Genomic DNA, 23,300 nt, shown 5'->3' on the forward strand with positions numbered 1-23,300 from the left:
TGCAGCCCAGGGGCCGCTCAGGCTGGCACAGTTGGCTGCAGGCTGACACTGGAGCAGCCAGGGCTGCCAGGCCTCCCTGCATCCCTGCCTTCCTGTCCTCATCATCTGCTGCTCGTTCTGCTGCAAACAGCGCAGTCACCGCTGGCAAGGTTCTTTCTCTCACCTTACTTATTCACTCATTTTAAGCAGTTGCTTGTGAGAACACTTTTCTTCCTTCCCACAGTGCTCCTCACAGCATTGCTGACGTGGTTCTTCTCTCATTTACCTGTCAAGATGTGCTAAACAATACTGCATTCTCCTTTCTAATGGCTGGTGACACTGCAAATCATTACCAGAGCCTGCAGCTGGCCAGTAACTTGTGTGTAATGCAAAGCAAAGAGAAATCAAAACCAAAATATTTCAGCTGCATCTGATAAGACAGCTGCAACATATGCACAGTCTTTTGGAATATAAACTAGAATATGAAATCTGTGGGGGGAAAAGCATTTTTGGTTGGCATTATCAACAGTATTTAGTGCATGGTAAGCAATTTCCAGTCAAGTGGAAGATAAACCTTTTATAGGCCACAGTGATTTGCTGTCAGTGCCACTTTCAAAAAGCTCATTTGGATCAACCAGGTTAGGAGGTGACACAGACATTTGTCAGCCAAACAAAAGAGATTACAGACCCAGGGTGAGATACAAAGTAAGGTATTTAATTGCATAAAGGTCAGTGAAAGTAGCAGAAAAACCTACATTATTGTACTCAAACTGTCAGTCCTATTAAAACAGCTGATAAATAGGCTACCCCCTAAGAATGAGTTGTAGCACTGAGCCTCCATTTTAATTGTCTGATAGAGTGTCCAAGATATGGGAAAAAATGGTTTTCTTTGGATGTTTAGGTGTCCTAGATTGCCTAGCAGCAGAGGGACATATTAGCTTCTGCTAGATGAAATTGAATGCGGACTGATTACATTTTACCGCTATAAGCAACCCTTTAAAAGAGTAAACGCTCTTTCTATAAATACCACAGATAAATTTTAGCACGGGATTCCCGGGTGCAGCGGGAGGCGGGGGAGTTGTTGGGATGGATGTTGCTGCATTGCCCTCTCGTGGGACGAGCCTGCAAGCAGCAGCGGAACGCGCCGGAGCCGCCCCCGGCATCACTCCCGGGCTCCAGGGCCCGAGCTGCCAGCCCTGCCTGGGGGGAGTGCTCAGACATCTGCACCTGGTAAATATTTACTCAAAGGAGTAAATATTTCGTCTGCCTCGCTTTACGCTTAGTGGGATTAAAATATTCGCCTTCCAAAACACTGTTCACACACTAAAAAAGTATTTAAAAGACAATTTTTCATTAGAAAATAAAATATTCCACTTCCCCCTAAATCTTGTGTTCCTGCATTTCTGTAGGACACAGATCCAAGGCTATGTCCCTGCTGGAATTGCAAAGGTTGTCCCGTAACATCACAACAATAAGCAGCATAAACACAGTTCCACTCCTATCCCAAATAGGGATCCACTCCTATCTTTCTGCAGGACTTGATGTCCCAAACAGGAATTAAAGAGCAGGAGGATGAACAGCACCATTTGGTGGCACGGAGTGAGGATGAAGCCCATGCCAGAAGTGGAGGGAGCATACCAAGGATGAAAGTCGACACACAGATCCATTTTAGTGTGCTGGGAATGATGCCATCTATCACACAGAGTGCTGCAATTGCCTCCCACAATGCTGGATCTCATCTCTATTCTGTCCTGCTCTTCTGGGAATTTTAAAGAAGCGTTTTCCTGTCTAGTCAAGGCACTTTTGTCACCCGCACTGAGTTGTCTGAGTACTTCATAGTCTCTGAAATATTTATCCTCTCACTTTTCTTGTCAGGTAAGAAAATTCTCCATTTTGCAGATGACAAAGTGAGCACAGGGATTAATCCTCAGTTCCAAAAAGAGATTTATGTATGCAAAGTGGTGCTTAGGAAGAATTTAAGAGTCTATATCCAAAATGTACATTGTAAAAAGCCCTGTTCAAGGACTGGAGGTGCCTGGTGGCATGCAAGGAAGCTGTCAGGGAGTTCCCCTCTCTTCCTGAGGGAAAGTGACAGCAGTTCAATTCCTTGTTATGAGCCATTTATTTTATGAAATAAAATTTTCTAAAAACTGCATTCAGGTAGGATGTTGCACATGCAGGCTGTGCTACTTGTAAACACCTTGGGATGGAGGACGAGGAGGAACAGCTTACAACAGTCCCAGCAGGGAAAGAATCAAGGTAAGATCTTGTCCTACCTTGCTGTGAGGAGCTGAGGGAAATGCTGTCTCTCTTGTTTTATGCATCTAAATCCCCAGGGAAAATCTCCCCTGAGAGCCTGCTGCAGCACCATTAGACACAGCACAGGCCCTGGCTGAGATGAGCAGCTTATGCTGAATTTGTGAGGTTGTTTGGGGCCCGACCAAATTCAGGATTCATTCCACAAGTCTGAACTATCCTGGAGCTCACTTAAGAAGACTTTATCACAAAACATGATGCCCTACTTCTGACTGGTAACAGAGATCACTGCTGTGGTAAACACCAAACCTGCATCCTAAGCTCTTCTACTCCCATGAAAAAGTTGAGCCTCCACCTCCCTGAGATTAGAAAAATGTAATGAACATCAGGTGCTGCATATTTGAAGTGGGAATGGTCCTCATTACTCTTGGGCCAGTGAGAAAGGCAGGACTGCAGCAGAGAGCAGCCATGACCCAGGGCTCAGTGGCTCTGTGTTTTTTCAGGGGGCAGAACTATGGCTCCCACTCTAGGGCATTTTTCTCTGCTTTATAAATGCTGTGTTTCAAGTTTCTCAGTAGCCAAAGGAACCACACTGTGCCCCTCCCCAGGCTAAGTGCCTACTGCCAAGGCTACTGATCCAGTCCCCTGCAGGGACCCTTGCCTTCTGCTTTAATGAACTCCCACTTCTAAGAGCAGACTGAGTTCAGTAAAGGGTGACAATCACCTCTGTGCAAAATGCCCCTCAGTGAATTGGCAGCTTTTCCTGTAATGCAGAGCCATTTGTTCAAATGACAGGAAGGGTGATGCTGGTTTGGGAATCAGCCTCCTGGGCACGTTTTGTAATCCCTGGTTATGGAAGACACTGCAGACACTGAATCCCTCTTTCTCCAGGGAAACATCAAAGACCAGCGTTTAGCTCCCTTGGTGTCTCTCAATGACTAGTTTAAAACTCTCCTGTGCTCAGCAGTTTGGCTTTTGGACATTCCCACCTGAAGCTTGATTTTCCTGTCTTTGGTGTGGGGTGACTGTCACCCCACCCCTGCAGATGGCATGGCAGGGCAGGTGCTGACAACACCTGTGCCACAGCTGCTCCTCTGGGTTCCTACAGCCATTGCTGGGTGCCTGCTGAAGTGCTCACAGCTGCTGAAAGCAAAGTCACAGTGGACAGAGAGCTTTGTTTTCTTTCTTGCATTTGGGACAATTAGTGACTATAGAAACCATTCCCCTAAAAATTCTGTCTGAGAAAGGTTACTCATGTGGCTTACTATCAGCACTTAAACTTAGGCAGCTAATTTAGACATCTAAACTGGGAGACTGTTCTACTTCATTTCTTTTGTCTGGTGTGTAGAGAAAGAAAAACTCACCCAGAAACTTTTCAAAGCTGGAACTAGAAGTCAGGGGCTGTTTAAAATTCAGTGTTGAGTTACATTAAAATGCAGTGGAACATCAGGATTTTCTGATTTCTCCTCTAAAGGACTCTTTCCTCTGCAATGGTAGGAATAGACATATACAAGACTAGGCAGGTCCTTCCATTAAGAATTATATCAATCTCCAAAATGGGACCTTGTGAAGAGGAATAGCATTAGCACTTTTCTACTTGATATTGCAACTCAGCAGGAAGGGAAAATGTTACATTAGAAAACAGATACTGATTTTATGTAGACTGCAGGTATCTTCTTCAGAAGCTTCATGCAGCAAATCACTTGGAAGTTGATTCAAAGCCCACAAAAACAAGATCACTTCTTCCTATGTACTATGTGCATGCCTTACTATGTATATGTCTCTAAGGAAATGTTTAAGGACATCTCTATTCAGCAAAGCACACTAATGTGCATTTAAATTCCACTGAAGGCCAATACTCCCTCATAAGCTTATTATTGAATTGCAATTTTGAAATACATCATCACCTCTGTTTGAGATCTTTCCTCACTTTGGAACTCTGTTGTTTAAGAGAGAAAAGCCATATGGAACTAAACATGCACATTTTGTGTAGCAGATAGGCATTACAGCAGATTGTGTTTCCCTTCAAGTACTTGTCCATATGAGCATGCAAACTGTGGTGTGCATACAGCTGAACATGCAAGACAAGAGTTTTAGCCCTAACAACATCCATGCTGATGTACCTCCTGCTTAGCTGCATAATTATGAGATGAGCACTCATCACTGCCTATCTGCCACCAAAGGAAGCTTCTTTTCTTTCTTCTTTTCCTTTAAGTTTTCCTTTTCATGCCTTCACAAAGACTAATATTTTTAGCTTTTCTCCTTATTTGCTTTCATTTAATGATTGGTCATTCCCCCTTTTCTGCTGGCTCCTCACTCAGAAGCATAGAGCTCAGACTACAGACTACAGGAGAGATATTTCTCTTTCTGGCAGATATTCCATACACCACTACATTTCCTCACAGGAAAGTACATTCCTAGGAAGTAAAAGATCTGAAACTTCAGTATTGGCTTACAGAGAACAAACAGAGGATGAACACTGCAGGATTTCTACCAACCACAACCCCAGGACTGGGAAGGAGGCATTGTCACCACTAATCCTTGTATGTTGAACTGTTTAAGTCAGATGCCAGTAAAGACCAAATAGTAAAGTTTAATAAGCTCACAAAGCACTGTGGTTCTTTCTCTTTAAAAGGTGATGGCTATAGTTCCAACTCAAATCTGCAAGAAGTCTGACATTGTGTCATTTCTGTTCATGTCACAGCACTGGGCCTACAGGGCAAATTCATCTCGGCTCTTTTCACTTAGGGCTTCTTAGCACAAAGCATTCTGAGCATTTTTGTTCTGTTGCTTGGACTCTAAGGAGAAGACATTCATCCCAACTCTTGCAAATAGCCCTATGTCATGACACAAATTCACACTGAGAGAAAGAAACACATCTGGTACAGATAGATATGTATATTATTTCCTAATGAAAAATTGTGTTTTAAATATTTTTTAGAGTATGTGAACAGTGATTTGGGAGGTGAATATTTTAATCCTGCTAAGTGTAAGGATTTGTATTAATCCTTCTCTGTAAAACAAAGGAGAAAGAAAATTCAAGACCAAGACAGGTAAAATTTCTCAAATATGTCCTAAAATATTCTATGCACTAGGCTCCTCTGTGATTAAAGCTGTATATCTGAGCACTCTCCAGTTCTCTAAACTAGTGGATATACAATCTGGGAGACTCCAAAGCTCTTTGCTCATTAGTATTTTATCTCTGAATTGCATTGCATTAATAAATACTTGTCCAACATGGAATATTGACTGCTAGGAGAAGGTAATATGGAGGAACTCAAATCTCCCACAGGGCAGAATATGAAGGAAGAAGGTAGAAATTTATGGCAGGGTAAAATCTGAAACATTTTTGTAATGGCCACCATTTGGATTACACAGAGGATTGTAGTGTCAAATGGGCTTCCAGCAGAGTGAGATGGAGAAGTTTGGGGGGTTTTAGAGCACTAATTTATCATATAGCTGTACCTGTCAGTGGTGTATAGCTATTTCCCTTATACATATGTAAGAGAATGAAAAGGGTATGCTACCAACATCATAACCAAGCATTCATATTTTACAGTCCCAGCTGGAACTGAATGAATATTTTATGAACTGAAAAAGTAGTTTGGGTTCTCTTGGCACAATTCACATGGCGGATGATTGGGAGCTGGCCTCAATTTGAGCTGTAAGGCTTGCAGTGAGTGAGAAAGGAACCAAAGGCAGTAGGTGTGCTCTTCCACATTCACTGCTGCAAAGCCTGGCTTTGAAAAGTCTCACTGAGGCTGCCAAGTTTATATAAAATACCTTAAAACTCATTGACATAATGACTTAAACTCATGTTTTCTGCCAGCAGGTCAGCTGTAGGTGTGCTTACGCCCTAATTCTGGCCAAAGAATTTATTTATTTATTTCACCAGGAACAAGCAGCAATGATGATGCTTGCCATTGCTTCATAACTTGCACAAGGGAGGAGAGTAAACAGTCCTTTGAGAGAGAACAAGCACTGACCCAAATCTGAATCAGCTCTATTAATCAAGTAATGAAAAGTGCCTGGAAGCAAACTGTATTTCCATTTTTCAGTGGTCTAAAATACAGGGAGGTCAGGCTGATTTGCAGTAGTTTAATTGTTTGGCCACTTCAGTGAGAAATCAATAATTTGAAAAACATGAGTGATTAGGAACTCTCAGCTAGTTTTCAATTAATAGAGAATAGGCATATGGCAAAAATTTTCTTTTCTATTTTTCAGGTGAGTTATGTTATTTTTTTTTTTTTTTGCTTTTGAATTTGATCATTCTGATGACTTTCTCCATAAGATGCAGAAGTCTCCTTGAAGCAGAAATATCAATTAATCTCCCTTATACAGAATAAAAAGAACAGCAATGGTTCAGCTTATGCCCGTGAGCAGAAAAAAATGTGCTGCACTGTCTGAGATGTGAAGAGAACAATGTCTAAAGGAATTATTCTGAAGCAATTAAATAATTGTAGAAGATGTGAAAATTATTATTTTATCTTGGTTCTTTTGTTGACCTTTGTCTCATTTTTCAAATGGGTTGCTGCATTCATTCAGTACCGCAGAAATTGTAAACAGCCAGTTTGCATATGGGTATATGTGTTTGACAAACAGGATAGATAAAATTTATATAAAAGATAAAATTTATATTATAAATGTATCTATAAAATTTTATTTGAAGTTAATTTATAGTTCTAATTCTCAATCTTTGCATTCCTTGCAATAAATACATAAAATATTAGTGTGACATCTCATTCTTTGGTTGCTTCAGCCATTACTCAGTGATGTTTAAAAAGTCAAATATGCAACTGAAAGTGGTAGATTTATATCTCATTTGAAAAAGCTCAATACCAAGCCAGAGGAATTCAAATAAGTCCTAGTTTGACTTGCAAAAAAAAAATCGCTTTAATATGTCTCAGTAATATTTCATTTTTAATTTAGAGATATTATTGCTCTTTATCATGAGAAATTAAAATATAATAAAATCCCAGCAAGATTTCAGAATATTTTTCACCTGAGCAGCTGTCAGGTCCCATGAGGGAGATCCTGGGCCTCCTGCTCTGGGATAGCAAAATGTTGAATCTGGAGAGGGCAGGCCTGGACGGTCTCCTCTGGGACAGCTGATGTTGAGGATACCCTTGGGCTAAACTAAGGAAAAACAATGCCAAACGACCAATTAGAAAGCTTTAGCTATGGAAGCAGCAATTTAAACTTTTAAACCTTATGATAGGTTGAACAGTCCACGTCAGCAACAACTTAAAATTCCTGATGCCCGCAGCATCGAGTTAAACTCCATGGAACAGCCTGTAGCAGCAGCACATTAAAGTTTTAAGGAGAGGAAGAAATGAAGAAGGAAAGACATGAAAATTAGAGGTCAAGGATCGGTGTCACCAGCCAGGGTTTCAGCACCATCTCTGGTGCAGTTCCTGCAGATGGGGGTGCACACACAGCCCCCTCAGCAGTGCTGTTTCCAGAACAGTCCTTGTGCAGGTACATTTTGTTATTCTCAAACTTTTCAGAATGGGGTTGGATTTTCTCATAGTTTCAATTCCCCTGTCAGAGACACAACTGCAATGCTCTCCAAATCTGGTTTCAGAGATAGTTACTCAAGATAAGGAGGATAGTCTCCAAAGAGCACTATCCTGCCTCCAAGACCCTCTATCTTAACATCACCTTACCTCACTGGCATGGTAACATTCCTTTTCTCCTCTGCCCAGTGTTTGAGACATGAAGTCTTTCATATTACATTAACTCTTTCAGGATTTCAGCCTCACACAGCAGCTCTCCTCTTTAGGATGAAAACCACATCCTACTCTCCCTACCCTGTAACTGAGAAGTTGCCACAGACACTGAAGGCACACAGCAGACCATTGGCCAAGGCAAGAACTGAGATGAGATTCTCCAATTTGTGAATCTGTGTCCCAACCATCTGATTATGTATCTTTTTTTGCAGGAGCAAATATTCAATCTTTATGATGTGCACTGCAGTACAATCTAAGAAGCTACAAACAGAGGGCTGAAACCTATTGCTTTAGGCAGTCTGACGACACAAGCCAAATATACAGTATAGTAGGGTGAAATTGAAGACGGAAGAGCAGTGCACAGAAGCATATTTGTTTCTGTGGGCATTTTTCTTTGGTTTGCCACATATCCTAACAATATTACAGCTTTAAGATTAATTTCACAGACTTGACTTTCTTTGGACAAATTTTGATTGATGAAATAACAACTTTGAAAGTAATCAGCAGCCACACAATGGTTTGGGGTTTTTTTGACTTAGGAAGATATATGGAAAATGACTGGAGTTGTCAAATGAAAATCAATTGAGAATTTGCATTGAGCCTAGTTATCACATTAGACGGCTACAATAAAATCACAGACTCAAATAATTGTTTAGGTTGGAAAAACCCCTAAGATCCAGCCATTAACCCAGGACTGCCAAGGCCAGCACTACACCATGTAGTGAAATATATACATGTATTTTATTTACCTTCAGGGATGGTGACTCAGCCTCTTCCCTGGGCTCTTCCTGTTTTAATGCTTGACAACACTTCTGGTGAATAAAATTTTCCTGATATCTAATGTAAACCTCCCTAGCACAACTTGAGGCCATTTCATTTTGTCCAGTTGCTGTTAGTTACTTTGGAGAAGACACCACATCCCACCTGCCTAAAGAAGCCTCCTTACAGGTAACTGTAGAGAGTGACAAGGTCTGCCCCAAGCCCTATTTCTCCAGAATAAACACCCCCAAATCCCTCAGCTGCTCCTCATAGAACAGGCCTGGCCCCAAGGCTGAGTCCTGGGGAACCTCCCTGGTGTCTGTCCCCAGCTGGATGTGGCTCCATTCCCCACCCCTCTCTGGGCCTGGCCCCACAGCCAGGGTTTCCCCCAGCAAGAGCACCCATCCAGGCCACGAGCCATCCCCTCGAGAATGTTGTGGGAAATGGTGTCTAAGGCTTTCTAAACCCCAGGGAACCAGGACCCACAAACTGTCATCTGCTGAGTGAGTTCGCTTGTCCTGGGAGGAGATCAGGGTAGAGTTACAGGCCTTACATTAAGTACCTCAGATCTTCCTTCTCCTCCTTTGTCACTGTATTTCTCCTCATCCATTAAAGGCTGGAGATTCTCCTGAGCCCTCCTTTTGTACTTAGGGAATCATCTTTTAGGGCACTTTTAGGGCCAAATTAACTTCCAGTCGGGCTCTGGCCCTTCTGATTTTCCCTCTGCAGAACCCCATGAAGGCTGTGCAGTGCTCCGGAGCGGCTGCCCCCTCTCCAAAGGCCATGAGCTCCCCGGTTCCATGAGAGCTCCAGGAGCGCTCCAGCCGAGCTGAGCCGGCCCGGCAGGTGCGGCCATGGAGCCCCGGTGTCTGTGACATCGGGACACGGCCCCGGGCACGGCCGGGCGGGGCGGGCGCTGCAGGGCGGCCCCGGGCAGCGGTGAGGGCGGCGGGAGGGCACGGCCGGGCCGGGCGGGGCCGGGCGGGGGCTGCGGGGCCGGGCAGAGGCTGCAGGGCTGTGCAGGGGCTGCAGGGCTGTGCAGATTCTGCAGGGCTGTGCAGGGGCTGCAGGGCTGTGGGGAGGCTGCAGGGCTGTGCAGATGCTGCAGGGCTGTGCAGGGGCTGCAGGGCTGTGCAGAGGCTGCAGGGCCGTGCAGATTCTGCAGGGCTGTGCAGATGCTGCAGGGCTGTGCAGATTCTGCAGGGCTGTGCGGAGCGCCTGGGCAGGGACGGGGCCGCCCCTGGGGCCAGCGCCTGTCCCTGGGCCCTGCACGTCCCGGCCCCGCTGCCCCGGCCGCCCTCTCCCTGCCACCCAGCCCCACTGAGCCCCTTCTCTCCCCCTGCTCCTCCAGGCCATGGCTGGCAAGATCGCCAAAATCCTGCTGGTGCTGGCCATCCTCCAGCACGGGCTGAGGGCGGATGCCCACACAGTGAAGGCCACGGAAAATGTTCTGACACAACATGAGGAACAGCGCAACCAGGAGATGACTTGGCTGGTGAGAAAGATTGTAAATCACTCAAGTGTCTGGTTAGTCTGTGAACAGCAGGGCAGTGATCCTCCACATGGGCTCAGTTAAACAGTGCCTGCATCCTCCTTGGGTGCCTCTGTCCAGTTGCTGTTTCCTGCCTGCTCTTCTATCTCTGTTTTCCAGTTCAGGGGCCTGGATACATGGAGAACAATTGGCTTTACTCTAAAGACTTAGGCAAAGAATGCATTAAATATCTCAGTCTCTTCCTCAATCTGTCTCACTATATTTCACCCCTATCCAGTAAAGGATGATGATTCTTCTAAGTCCTCCTTTTGTTGCTAATGAATTTATAGAAACATTTTTTATTCTCTTATATGGCAGTTAACATATAGCCAGATTAAGTTCTGTTTGGGCTCTGGCTCTTCTGAATTTCTCCCTGTACAACCCCATCACAATTGTGCAGTGCTCCTGAGTTGCTGCCCCTTCTTCTAAAGGTGATAAAGTCTCTAGCTCCATCCAAAGCTCCAGCTGGCTGGGCAGGGTGCTGCTGTGGGGCTCCAGTGTCTCTGACATGAGAGGAGGGGGACACATCCCTAGATACCCCATGTGGCATTGTCGCTGCCTGAGGCAGCAGGGAGTGGGGCAGGCTGGGGGAAGGCTGGGTTGAGGGACAAGAAACACCAACACCCAGGAAAACTTCTAAAGCTGGGGAAAGGGTGCAGGGGCTGTGGGGATAGTTTTGGGAAGGACAGGCACTGAGGGGCACAGGGCTGACAGCAACAGCCAGTGCCTGTCCCCACAGGGGATGTGTCTCCATCCCTAAGAAGTTCCCCAACCTTCTGGCTGCCTCCAGGCTCCTGCACTCCCTTTCCCACCCATGCCTGTGTCCTGCTCCCACTGCCCCAGCCACCAAATCTCTGTCACCCAGACCTGCTGATCTCCTTCTCTCCCTCCTCCTTCTCTTCTTCCAGGCCACAGCTGCAAGCATCACCAAAGTCCTGATGGTGGCAGGCATCTTCCAATATGCACTGAGTGTGGATCTCTCAGCAGTGAAGGTCACAGAAGAGCTCCTGAAGCAGCATGAGGAGCAGCGCAGCCAGGAGATGGCCAATCTGCAGAAGATGGAGCAGAGGATGCAGGAGCAGAGCAGACCCACCCAAGAAAGTGTGCTCTGCTCAATCTGTCAGCAGTGGTGGTTCTGGAATTGTGTAGAAATTATAATCACACTCCTTGGGATCTACTGGATGCCCAGTCAGAAGAGAGCAGGTTCTGGCAGGGGCAGCCAGGAGAAAACCACCTGCAGTGCCCAAGAGCAGATGGAGGAGGACAAGCCCTTGGATAAGGTAGGGGCCTCCACTGCTTTTTCTTGTCTTTCCTACAAACAATGTTCTGACAGCTGCACCCAGCCATGGGAGCTGGTAGTGGCTACGAAGTCCTGAGCACCTGTAAGGACAACATCATCGACCACCCTGAGACCAACCACTGTGCACTTTTTCCACCAGAGCTGGGCACTGAGCAAGATCTGCTGATACCACTGCAGCCATGGAAAGCAGCAGCCACAGAACATGCTGTGCTTCCTCCTCTCCCACCTCAGGAGGAAGAGTCCAAGTCCCTGCTTCTTCCACAGCCTCTGCAAATGGTCCCAGTTGTGATGCTCCCCCTGCCAGGAGATGCTGAAGTGATTTCCCCCTTGTCCATCTGTTAATAAAACTGTTGATTTGCTTTGAGAAATCCTGTGTCTGTGAGGGTCTGGGCAAGAATTTTTTGGGGGATGGCTCCATTTCCCCTCTGTAACAAACATGAAGTTTGTGCTCCCATGGATGTTTGCAGTGGTTACACTTGTGCTTAGACATTTGACACCCCTCTGTCTTCTCTCCTCCTGGGGTTCTTGCTGTCTCCTCCTCCCAGCATCTTTTCCCATGACTTGGAATACCTCTGAACTTGTTTCAAAAGATTCTACTGAAATCAGCAGTTCCATCAAAGGGTCTCTTCCTGAAGCTGTTCTTTATAGGATGGCTGTTCCTTAAATTGGAACACCCAAAGGCCTGCAGAGGCCATTGTGTCACCTATTTCTGATCATCAGATCTTGACCCACAGCTGAAGCCTCAGGCACCTCTGGAGACACTTTGATGGGTGCTGGGTGACAGCCCTGTGCACACAGACCTCCTGCTTTTCTCCCTGCCCTCCCCTTCCAAAGGGGAGCACTGCCTGTGTCCCCCAGGCTGCTGAGAGTCACTCTTGGCACAGGCAGAGCTGGCTTTGGCCTGGCAGCAGTGGAGCTGCAGGAGAGGCCTGGGAGAAGAGGGAAAATGCTGCAAGGGGGAATGAGGAGGCAGGAAAGAACTGTGAGGGACAGTGAGGAGGAGGAGGAGGAGGAGGGAGAGGAGGAGGAGGAATCCAGGAGGAGCAGCCCTGGGACAGAACGAGGAGCAATGGCCACAAACTAAAACACAAGGAGTTCTATCTCAACAGAGGAAGAAGTTTCTGTCAAAGCTGGCAGGGCACTGAAACAGGCTGCCCGAGTTATACAGTCAGTCTCTCTCTCAGGAGACATTCAAAGCCCACCTGAATGTGTTCTGTGTCACCTGCTCCAGGTGACACAGCTTTGGGCAGGAGGATTGGACTGGGTAATTTCCAGAGGTCCCTCCTAACCTTAACGATTCTTTGATTCTGTGAACTTGTAAAATTTATAAGAAACTGCTTGTGTGTGCAAATGTCAAAGAGAAGCATAAAATGTAATATGTAAATCATATTTTTCCCCTTTTTATTACTTTTTCTTTCCCTGTTCCCTTGCCTCTTCCCTTCCCCAGTTCTCTAAGTCCCTTAGGCCAATAGTAGAAATACTCCAATAATTCCCGAGGGAGGAGCCGGCTTTCCCCAGGTTTTTCCCGAGGATTTTCCAGGTTCCTTGAGGAGCCGCACGGCGGGCGCCGGCCGGCCATGGCGGGGGCTGACCGCGAGGGGTCGCCCTTGTAGCGGAGCCTGGCTGGGAACATCCCCGGAATTCCCTGGACAGGCGCTTCCCGTGACTCTGCAAACGCCGCGGCACCGTCATTCCTTCTGAAGAAAACACTTTCAGTGCAGTTTCTCCATTTCGAAATTATGATGTTCCTTAGAAGGACATAACTTGCTGATTAGAGATATGTTTGTTTAGCCGCAGTGCTTCGAGTTTCAAGTTTGATTGCGTTCATTTTAATCACAGAACCGATCTTATTTTCAGTAACACGGACTTGTTTGTTCCAAATGCATTTATGAATTCTTATCTCAGTTACGTCACGTGCCGAAAGGGATATTACTAATTCCTAAAATCATAAAACCCCAACTTACACAGTTGGGAAGTGCTGGAAGAAGGAAGCGTATTTTGATTTTTTTTTTTAAAAGGGCTCAATTTAAAGTCTTTAATCCTGTTTATGCCGCCCTAAGGGTTAGCCTACAAAACCACACATGATCCTTGTGCCTCTGATGTGAAAGACCTGTCAAATATCACAGTGTGACACAGATACACTTGGCTCATGTCACGTTGTCCCTGCCCGTGGCTACATGTCTTTTGTCTGTTATGCTTTACCATGTCTTCCTTTTTTCTAGATGCAACCTACCCCAGAAACTGCCAGCTGCTCCAGCTGCCATCCCTTCTTCTTCCACCCTACATGACAAAGGAGGAGAAAATAAACTAATTGAGGCAGTGGCACTTCACAGCACAATTTCCTGGCTCCTGTCCCACCCCTTCTGCCCTATGATCAGAGTGCCTGCTCGTCCCCTGCTTGGAACTCTTTGGGAGAAAAATCTGAGCTTTCTGGGCCTGCAAGACAAGAACCAAAGAAGGTAAGCTTTTAAAAACGCAAGGCAAGGAGAGGTTTTGGTGATGAAATAAATTTCCCCTTGCAAGTCACCTTTAATACAGAAATGGATTTTCAGAAACTTTAATTTTCATCCAAGGGTTAAAGTGGGACCTACAAAGAAATAATGAATAACATTACAAACACTTGTAACCATCTGTCCCAACCTCACATGTTTAACAGTCATGTCTGTGGGCCACAGGGTGAAGAACAGGGGTCCAAGGTCATACAATGTCAGCAGCAAAATGTTGCTCGAGTTCCACAGAGCTCCTTTCCCAGCCCACTTCCAGCCTGCCACGAGGAATGTCCATGCTCCCCAGGACATGTGTGCCAGGGATATGGGGCTGCAAGAGTAGGAGGTTCATTACCTTGTTCCAGAAGTTACTTAGGTGCTATTTTAGGAAGAGGTCATCACCAGGCCATAAAGTGCTTGGAAAATGTCCTCTCTCACTATTTCTCCGTGGCAATGGTGGGGAGAATGCCAGTGGAAAATTCCTGTGCATAATGAGGTCAGATATACTAGTTTTTCCATCTTTTTTAACTACCCAAGCAGTGAAAAGCAACTGGAGTGACAGTCAAGGCTGATCCAGACACAGCTCCAGGAAACATTTTGCAAGAACAGGACCTTGATGTAAACAGGAGTTCAGGACCTTAATGCAAATGAGAGTCACTGAAAACATCAGGCTGATGGCCTGCTGAGACGGGGTTGTTCTAATCAGAAGAAATATTTGAAAGCTAACTCCATCTCCTGAGCACAACAATGCCTAAACCTAAAGGTGGATATGGGAACATGTGACTGAGCACCCCAACTGGGCCTTGGAGCCCCAGAGCCAGCGTGGGCTGGAAGGGAAGTGCCATAAAGAGAGGGAACAGTCTGTACACTGGCCAACATGCAGAGGTTTAATTTCTCCCCAGCAGGTACCAAACACGGACATCTGTGAAAGTCACTGTGCAGTGAATAACAAACACCCAAATGTGGGGCATCCAGAGAGGCAGGCAGGCCAGCCCTGCCAGCATCAGCAGCTGCACTCCAAGCACAAAGCTTTTACTGCAGTGACTATTGACCGAGCCCAGCAGCCCTTGGGAAGGAGAGGCTTCTCATCCAGCTGTGTATCAGTGCCTGACTCCCAGAGCTGATGGCTTTGCTTCAAAATTTGGCTCTGACACAGGGGAACAGAGCAGCAAGAGGAGTCAGCAAATGCAGGCAAACCCTTCTGAACTAGTTGTGGTGCTAAAAAGTACTGTTGAGCCTCTTCTTTGCACAATGATGAAAACAACACTGTGGTATAAAAAAGGCTGGCTTTACAAACAGCACGGTGGAAACCTGCAAGTAAACCAAACACTAAATAAGTATCCATAACTGGATTCATTTATTTTTAATAAGGTGCAATAATTAAAGTAATAATTAGAGAAAGGAAGGGCTCCATTTTAAAATTATTTTCAGATTCACCCCAAGTTTTGTTTTCAAATTTGAGCTTATACATACATACATATATGTATAAAGGTAAGTTTGTGTATAAATATTACATACATATAATTTCCTTTATCTACATTGCCTTTTTCGTAATTAAAGAATTTGAATCATCTGCCTTACATAGAGAAGTTTTAATAACCATGTTTGTATGGGAAATACGGTGGTTTTTTTCAGCCACTCACTAATATCATTTTGTGAAGCCTTAAATGGCTTTAAATGCCCTTTAAGCAGGCTTAATTCTGCTTACTTCAGAGAAATCTCAACTTACAGAAAGCTGGAAGAGTGGAATCTTGCTCCAGAACAGTATTGATCTGATCCATTCAAGCATGAGCTTTTTATATCAAGTCTATAAGCAATAATTCTGACCCATATGGTTTACTGAATCAGAGCCTAATTTTGTAATATCCAATCCAGATTTATATCTTAGTACCTGAACATTGTGCCTTACCAACTAGAAGGTTGTCCAGCATAATTAATGAATCTATGTAGAATTATGAATTATTTTTTATATATTCTCTGCCTCTAATTTTTAAGAAATATGTTTGAAAACCAAACCATAGAAAAACAAAAATGCTTAACAGTGTTCTGAAACAAACTTAGGCCATGATGTTGTGAACAGTACTGACAGCAGTGAGGGATTATTCACACATACAAGATAAATCCTAGATGTAAATATTTCCTTGTTCATAGCTTACACACTTTAGGGTACAAAAACAAAGCAAAATATTTTTGTGCCAAGTCCAGTAAAAGCACTTTCCATTATATTAATTTATAACTTGAAAATACCCATAAAACTTGCTCCTACAAAAAAAAAAAAAACAAAACAAAATCAAAGTGCAGTACCTTTAATATTTCTATTACCTCCCTCTTGGATGCTTTAACAAGCAAAATAGCATAAACTTCTACAGATGGATGTTTAGCACAGTTTAGCAGAGCTCTATGCATCCCATCAGAGCAGTGAAATGAAGACAGACGGTGCAATAAGTGCAAGAGCTGTAAATGAATGTGAACAGAAATTGATTTTGAAATGTTCTTGGCACTTTCCCAAGAAAATATTATCACTGTGTTTAAAGAGAAGCATTCCGTGCATTGTTTCAGGACTATTAAGAATAAACTCTGGCCTCCTTAATTATTTTCTCTTCTGAGACCTATTTTCAGTGCAGCTGCAATATTTACATAAAAACCAAGCAAACTTGTATGAATTGTCAAAGTTAAATTATACAAGAATTGTACTTGAGCACCATGTCTAGTTCTGGGCTCTGCAGGACAGGACAGATATGGAGCTACTGGACAGAGTCCAGCAAAGGGTCACTGTGATTTTAAAGGGCCTGAAAAATCTCTCCCACAAGGAAAGGCTGAGAGATCTGTGACTGCTTGGCCTGGAGAAGAGAAGAATCAGGGAGGGACCTCGTCAGTGCAGAGGAGCACCTGGAGGGAAAGCACAAACAGGACAGAGCCAGGATTGTCTAAGCAGTGCCCAGTGACAGCACAAGATGCAAAAGGCACAAACTGAAACACAGTTCTGTCGGAACATCAGGAAACACTTTTTTACTGTGAGGGTGTCTGAGCACTGGCACATCCCAGGGATGTCATGGAGTCTCTGCACTCAGATATTCCAAAGCCACCCAGACACAGTTCTGGGCAAATCACCCTAAGTGAGAAGGGGAGGGGAGTTTGGACAGAGTGAGGCTGGACCACTTCCAACCTCAGCCATTCTGCCATCCTATGTAGTTAATTGAAATTTAAAATCTGTCAATTAAAAAAAAAATCTTGAGTATCAACCTCATTCTTTTTCAATGTTAGTCAAGCCAACTGTTTCATTCTTTGAGTGGGCAAGAACTATACACATGAAGTAAGATTATTTTATGCTTTCCTAGTTTGCAGCTGTAAGTGATAATGCATTAGCCTCCCACGGAGAGCAGTCAGTATTCTGCAGATTTCTAAAAGCATCTAGACCAGGCTACTCTTAGGTGAACAAAGCTGGACCTGTGTGAATTTGCATGACTCTGTGTTCCCTAACCTAGGCTGCTTACTTCTTAGGAAAAACTGAAAACAGCTGGGCTAGAAGGTTCTCAGGAAAAGTCTCATATTAAAGTTTTCATTTTTGTAAACCCAGCCTTGTCTTACTGTTTTGTTAATCTGATTTTAAAAATGCCTAAAAAAACAAAAGAAGCCCCCAATTAAACAAGAAAAACCACCCCACCAAAACAAACAATCAAGCAAACACCAAAACACCTGGGAGAGGTTTTGCTTATGGACAATGTTGTATTTGTGTGTGTCTGTGTGTGAGTACACATCTTATAACACACACCATTATCACAAGGCACCATAAAATATGTCAAACTAAGAGACCCAGACCTGGCCAAAGCATGGCCAAGATGGAAATTTTAAAGGTCAAACGCTGTACTAGTTTTGATGATTCAGAAGTTGGAAATCTTCCATTTCCATTATCATGTATCTAACTTCCTTAGCATATCATTAAAGGATAACTTGTTTCTGCAGGTGCTAGCTTTCCTCAAGGACATAAGCCCATTATTATCATTATCATCATTAGTTGTGTGTAAGACTCTATGACATTTTCTTATCACAGTCAGTGTTACATCCTGAAATCCCAGCAATTTGCATCATTCCTCAGTGCCTGTGGCTGTGCCCACGGCCCAATCCCTGTTCCCAGCTCCCTTCATCACCAGGCAGGGACTCCTCCTGGTGAGGTCCCTGCCCTGGCAAGTAGAAGCATGGTTTGTTAATACAAGTCTATAATTTCCATCACAGCAATTATTGAGATCAACTAACACCAAGGCAATAGCAAAATGTACTAGTTGACTTCCGATATTGATTTTTGTTCCTGTACTTTGAAATGCTTCCAAATTCCGGCTGTGACAAAAATGTTACAATTAAAATCTTGGATATCACACTGACATCTATTGTAGAAAAGATGCACTTAAGGAAATTTAGAATTTACAATATATTTTGTACTGACAGACTAATTAATGAGACAAAAAGAAGTATTTGGTTTAAATATCAACAGTAGAGTGCCCAGTGGGATTCTTTGCTTCCTTATTGTACCAGACAGTGCCAGAGCCATGCAGAGAACTGCAGATGCTCTCCAAGCATACAAGAGTACTTGTGTTCAGTAGAAATCACTTTGAACATAAAAAAATGGGACAACCTGCTGGACAAAGAAACTGTTAATTTTGACAGACATGTCTGAGAAGAGTTCCACCATCCTGTTAATCTGAACAGGCTCGAGCCAAGGGAATGACAACCAGGGATAACAAAGCCTATGGAAAAAATGCCAGGTAGGGTCAAGGTACTGCTATTTTAAAGTTAGTGTTTTACCAGCTAATCCAAAACTCTGAATTTTCAGTCTTCCTGCTCTGCAGAAAGCCCTGGCATTTGTGAACACCTGAAGAGTGATTCACTCATCACAGGTAGTTCTACACAAAGATACTGAAATATGCAATATTCTCTTCAGAGACTCTGTAACAGCTGTTAAGTTTCTACCTAAGCTGAAACCCTTACCAAAATCATCCTCCCTCTCCAAATGGAAAATGTGAAATTTTGTAATAAAAATAAATTCTGTAAGCAATGAGTACATCTACCTATGCTTTCAGTATCTTGCTACAAAAATCTGTAAGTTTCCACAGAACAACAAACCCCAAAAACTTCTATTCTTGTCTCTTAAGGAAGAGACATGCATGATTATGCAAGTACCTATTCAGCATTTTCCACTATACTATAATTTCTCAAGTTGGCCAATTTCTACCATATTTAGTAATTAAGACAGAGTCTCAAAGAAATTCAACTCCTGTTAAATTGCCACATTTTATTAATCTGAGTAGTGGACAAAAATTCAGTGTGCTCTTGAAGCAAAAGGTAATTGAGTACAGCCCTGTCGTCTTCTGATATGTAATTTTCATTGTGATGAAATGGCAATGCATGCACCAAAACTTAGGTTATGCATAAATTGTATTTGTATTATCACCTACACACAAGTATCAGGAGAAAAGGTTGACTCAGGAAAAGAGGTTCTGTTGAGCAATGCCAAGAACATTTAATTTTCAAAACAGGTGTTCATATCACTGCCAAATGATCGTTATGGAACAAGAACCACAAAACCTTTTGTGTAGCTTTGTAAGTGGAGTCTATACAGGACAGGGTAGCTCAACCTGAGAAATAAAAAAAAAAACACTTATGGTAAGAAACCAATATATATTGAGCAACCAGAAACTTCTGGGACAATTTGGCTACCAAATAACAATGCCATGAAACACCTGGGGCTGCCTCCACTGCATGACTACTGGTCAGACTATTCCAAATATTGGCTACTAGCATGGTCTGTGCAGTGAAGTGATAATTCCATTCACACACCATCCACCTTTCCCTACAAAGAACCCTCAACAGAGAATACTGGAAATATAAATACATATTTTCTGATGTGGACATGAAACAGCTCAGCCCAATCAATTTCTTTCTGCCAAATGCCCCAGAGCCAGCTCACCATCAAAAGTGACCTGACTGCAGGGCTGGGCTGTAAAGCCAGAGCCTCTTGGATAGGAGTGTAGATTCCTGGGACAAAGCCCAACCTGGAAGGAAAGGAGCTAACTGCAAAGCTGAGCTGCAGTGGCAAAACTCTCTGGGGAGGGAAGAGCAGCACTGGGCAGTAAAGAACCAAGGGCTGATACTGATAGGTTGGATAGGAACTGAGTTTGGATTTAATATCAGGTTTGCTCAAACCAGCCTTGAAAAGCCTGTAGCACAACCCTGCTGATGTGTTCACACTATTTAATACAACTGCTGCTGAAGCTCAGCCTGTGCATGGAGCCCAGGGCTCACCTTCATCTCAGGAGAGATGTGGAATACTGGGTGAGAACAAAACTGCAGCCACATGGGTATCCCAAAATCCTGAAGGCTTACAAAACTGGTACATCACTAAAAAGTATAAAAGACAAATGACAGATCAATCCATAAGGCATTTGTTTGGAGATACCTCCAGTCCCTACAAGACAACAGAAGAGAGACTATTGTGCTCTCTTGGAAATATCAGACACCTGGATTCCTGAAGGAATCTGTAAATAAACAAGTAGAAATGAACCAGCATCCATGAACAAGTACACCAATAGGTATCACTTTGAGCATGGGTTGAACTAGATCCTAAAGTTCCTCCCAAGCCTACTTACTCTATTATTAGACATTTTATCAATATGTACAACAAGCAAATCTCCAGAATATGTGTTCTAGAATGATGGATTTACTAATACAGAACAAACAGCTTCAAGGCTTCAGCTCCCTCCTCTACCCATCACACCAGGATCATATCCCTTCCTTGTACAATCCACACTTTTTTTTGTGATCCTTGGCTTGTGGCATCAGATGTATAGAACAAAGAGGAGGCACAGCATGCCCAAAGCAAACAAATCAGGGAGCTGCAGAAGTGCAGAGGAGTGAGGGGGGAATTCACATTTTTTGTCAAGCTGAAGACCCTCACTGGAGGCCCACTTTTGCTCTGAAGAGGAAAGAAAATATCAAATGATCGTGTGGACTACACATGATCTACATGAAATACACCCGAGAATCGGCCCAGCTTCTCCTCCAGTTGTATTAGGGCTGCACTTGTGCTTGTTTGAGAGAAAAAGATACAGAGCACAACCTGAAAGCATGAAACTTTTGTACATGAACAGTTCAAGATTTGGGAGGTGTGCAGCTACAAGAAGCCTGTGTTTTTTCAATGAATCTCTCCCTTTGGCTTCGGGGGTTTAATACTCATACAAAAGAAGTACAGCAGAAACTGTCATCCTCATTTCTTGCTCGATTGCTCTGTGGCATTTGCTAAGCTCTCTTTATTTCAACAGAAGACTCCCCAGAGCACAGAAGGTGTTCCTTCTTGGCATGTAATTACTGACTCCCTTTTGACTCTTAGGTAGAAAAATATTGTTAACTCAGCTCATTTTCTTATAAAATTTGTATTTTTCTTAAATCCTTTGCTGCTAAAACTGGCAGAGATCCAGTTCCCTTTGCTGAGGTTCTCAAAATGAGAGAGCCTTTTTAATTCAGACTGAACAGATGAAGCAAGCACCCCCAAAATGTAAAATAAATTATCTCAGAATGAAAAATAAAACTCCCAAATTTTAACTTTAAAAAGCATTTAGGGAATACACTTTTTTAGAATCAACAGAAATTCTGCTGGAAACTCTTCAGCTACACTGTCAACTTTATGAATGGGCATCAACAGAAGCCAGTTTATGACAGAAAATAACGTATCAATGAGATGTCCTAGCCATTTACAGGGCATTTTCACATTTTCAATGCTCTAGACTGCCATGGTCTGTGTGGTAGAAACCACATATGGTACAATTGTGAATAAGCCAGAAAATGGGGCTTTAAGGAACACAGCACAAACACGGACTAGTATGTGGGTACCTGGAATGTAAACATGGCAAAATGGCACAGAAGAGAAGTGAACAAACCAAAATCAGGGGATGAAAGCAAATTATCTCTGAGCAGATCATAAACCGCATAAAAAAGAAGGAAGGAGAAAGGACAGATCAGTTGAATCAAAAACAGGGTGTGAAAGTGCAAGTGAGGAGCTGCACAGGGTTGAAGGAAGTAGGCATCACGAAGCTGAAAGAAGCCAACCACAGTTTCAGAGAAGGTCTTTCAACATCCAAAGGACAGTGGCTCTGGTGCTTGCTACTGCTGTGCCAGCTGCTGTTACTGCCTGGAGCCTCCAGCATGCTGCACCTTCCACTTCTCTTTGGGAAGGTCCTCAATTACTGGACTGCACATCCAGAATAAGGACCAGAGATTACCAGGTGCCTATAAGTCACAGGTCTTTGATGAGAAATTCACTTATGGTGCAGAAGTTCACATCATCAGGGGCAGAAGTCAAAACTGTGTATTTGTGTCATAAAAGAGTTGCCCTTAATCTCTACTTCAAGATTTTCCTTTTTTTTTTTTTTTTTTTTTTCTTTCTTTCTGTTAACTGGACTCAATTCACTGACCTAAATTTTCTGTTCCTCCTAAGCTCTGCTTGGCTCATGCATGAAGGAAAGGGGCCAATGATGGCCTTGTGCCACCACTGGTCTGCTGGGGACGTGCTTAGCTTCCCATGTAAATTGGCCTCGCGCTGCCCTCGTTGGGAGTTGGCTCCATCCTCCAGCTTTGGCTGCAGCAGCCCCCGAGGGGCTGTTCCACAGCCAGGAATAACTCGGCAGCTCTCCGGCCACCCTTCCAGCCCCTGGATCCCTCCAGCAACCACTTAACCCCTGTTCCTCGGGGATGCACAGCCGGGTGGGGCAAAGGTGATGCCCCGGCTTCCCTGCGTGGAGGAAGAGCCGCACGGCAGGAGGTGCCGGACACCAGAACGGGGTCAGCCCCTCGCGGGGCTCAGCCCGGCGCTCCGGAGATCCGGGCCGGCCACAGCCGCCCCGGGCGGCCGCCGAGGAGCGCTGGGCGAGCGCAGGTGCGGCGGCGGCGAGGGGCGCTGAACGCGCTGTGCCGCACCGGCTCCGCTGGGGCTCCGGGCCGGCATCGCCCACCGCTCCGGGCCGGCATCGCCCACCGCTCCGGGCCGGCATCGCCCACCGCTCCCGGCGGGCATCGCCCGCCGCTCCCGGCCGGCATCGCCCACCGCTCCCGGCCGGCATCGCCCACCGCTCCGGGCCGGCATCGCCCACCGCTCCGGGCGGGCATCGCCCACCGCTCCGGGCCGGCATCGCCCACCGCTCCCGGCGGGCATCGCCCACCGCTCCCGGCGGGCATCGCCCACCGCTCCGGGCCGGCATCGCCCACCGCTCCCG

General features: G+C 44.7%; 1 protein-coding gene and 1 long non-coding RNA gene across 2 annotated transcripts; one reads left to right on the plus strand and one right to left on the minus strand.

Annotated features, from left to right (window-relative positions):
• The first annotated feature begins 9,997 nt into the window (after positions 1-9,997).
• On the plus strand, positions 9,998-12,770 carry LOC146768818 (uncharacterized). The gene is made up of 2 exons (XM_085585771.1): positions 9,998-10,218; positions 11,163-12,770. Exons 1-2 carry the CDS (start codon positions 10,078-10,080, stop codon positions 11,628-11,630), a joined length of 609 nt encoding a protein of 202 aa, XP_085441897.1. The 5' UTR covers positions 9,998-10,077; the 3' UTR covers positions 11,631-12,770.
• Positions 12,771-12,943: 173 nt separating this feature from the next.
• LOC110483284 (uncharacterized) lies at positions 12,944-22,939 on the minus strand. Its single transcript, XR_002467548.3, has 2 exons — positions 13,788-22,939; positions 12,944-13,302 (listed from the first exon to the last, which is right to left on the minus strand). It is a non-coding gene; the product is annotated as an uncharacterized LOC110483284 (long non-coding RNA).
• Between the last annotated feature and the right edge of the window lie 361 nt (positions 22,940-23,300).

Source organism: Lonchura striata, chromosome 1, assembly GCF_050655825.1.
Source record: "Lonchura striata isolate lonStrDom1 chromosome 1, ASM5065582v1, whole genome shotgun sequence".
NCBI lineage: Eukaryota > Metazoa > Chordata > Aves > Passeriformes > Estrildidae > Lonchura > Lonchura striata.

Bases quoted from the DNA above. Each gene is read 5' to 3' on its own strand.
- LOC146768818 (XM_085585771.1), top strand. From the start codon at position 10,078: ATGGCTGGCAAGATCGCCAAAATCCTGCTGGTGCTGGCCATCCTCCAG. The intron at 10,219-11,162 runs GTGAGAAAGATT...CTCTTCTTCCAG, and splicing joins ACCAGGAGATGACTTGGCTG to GCCACAGCTGCAAGCATCAC.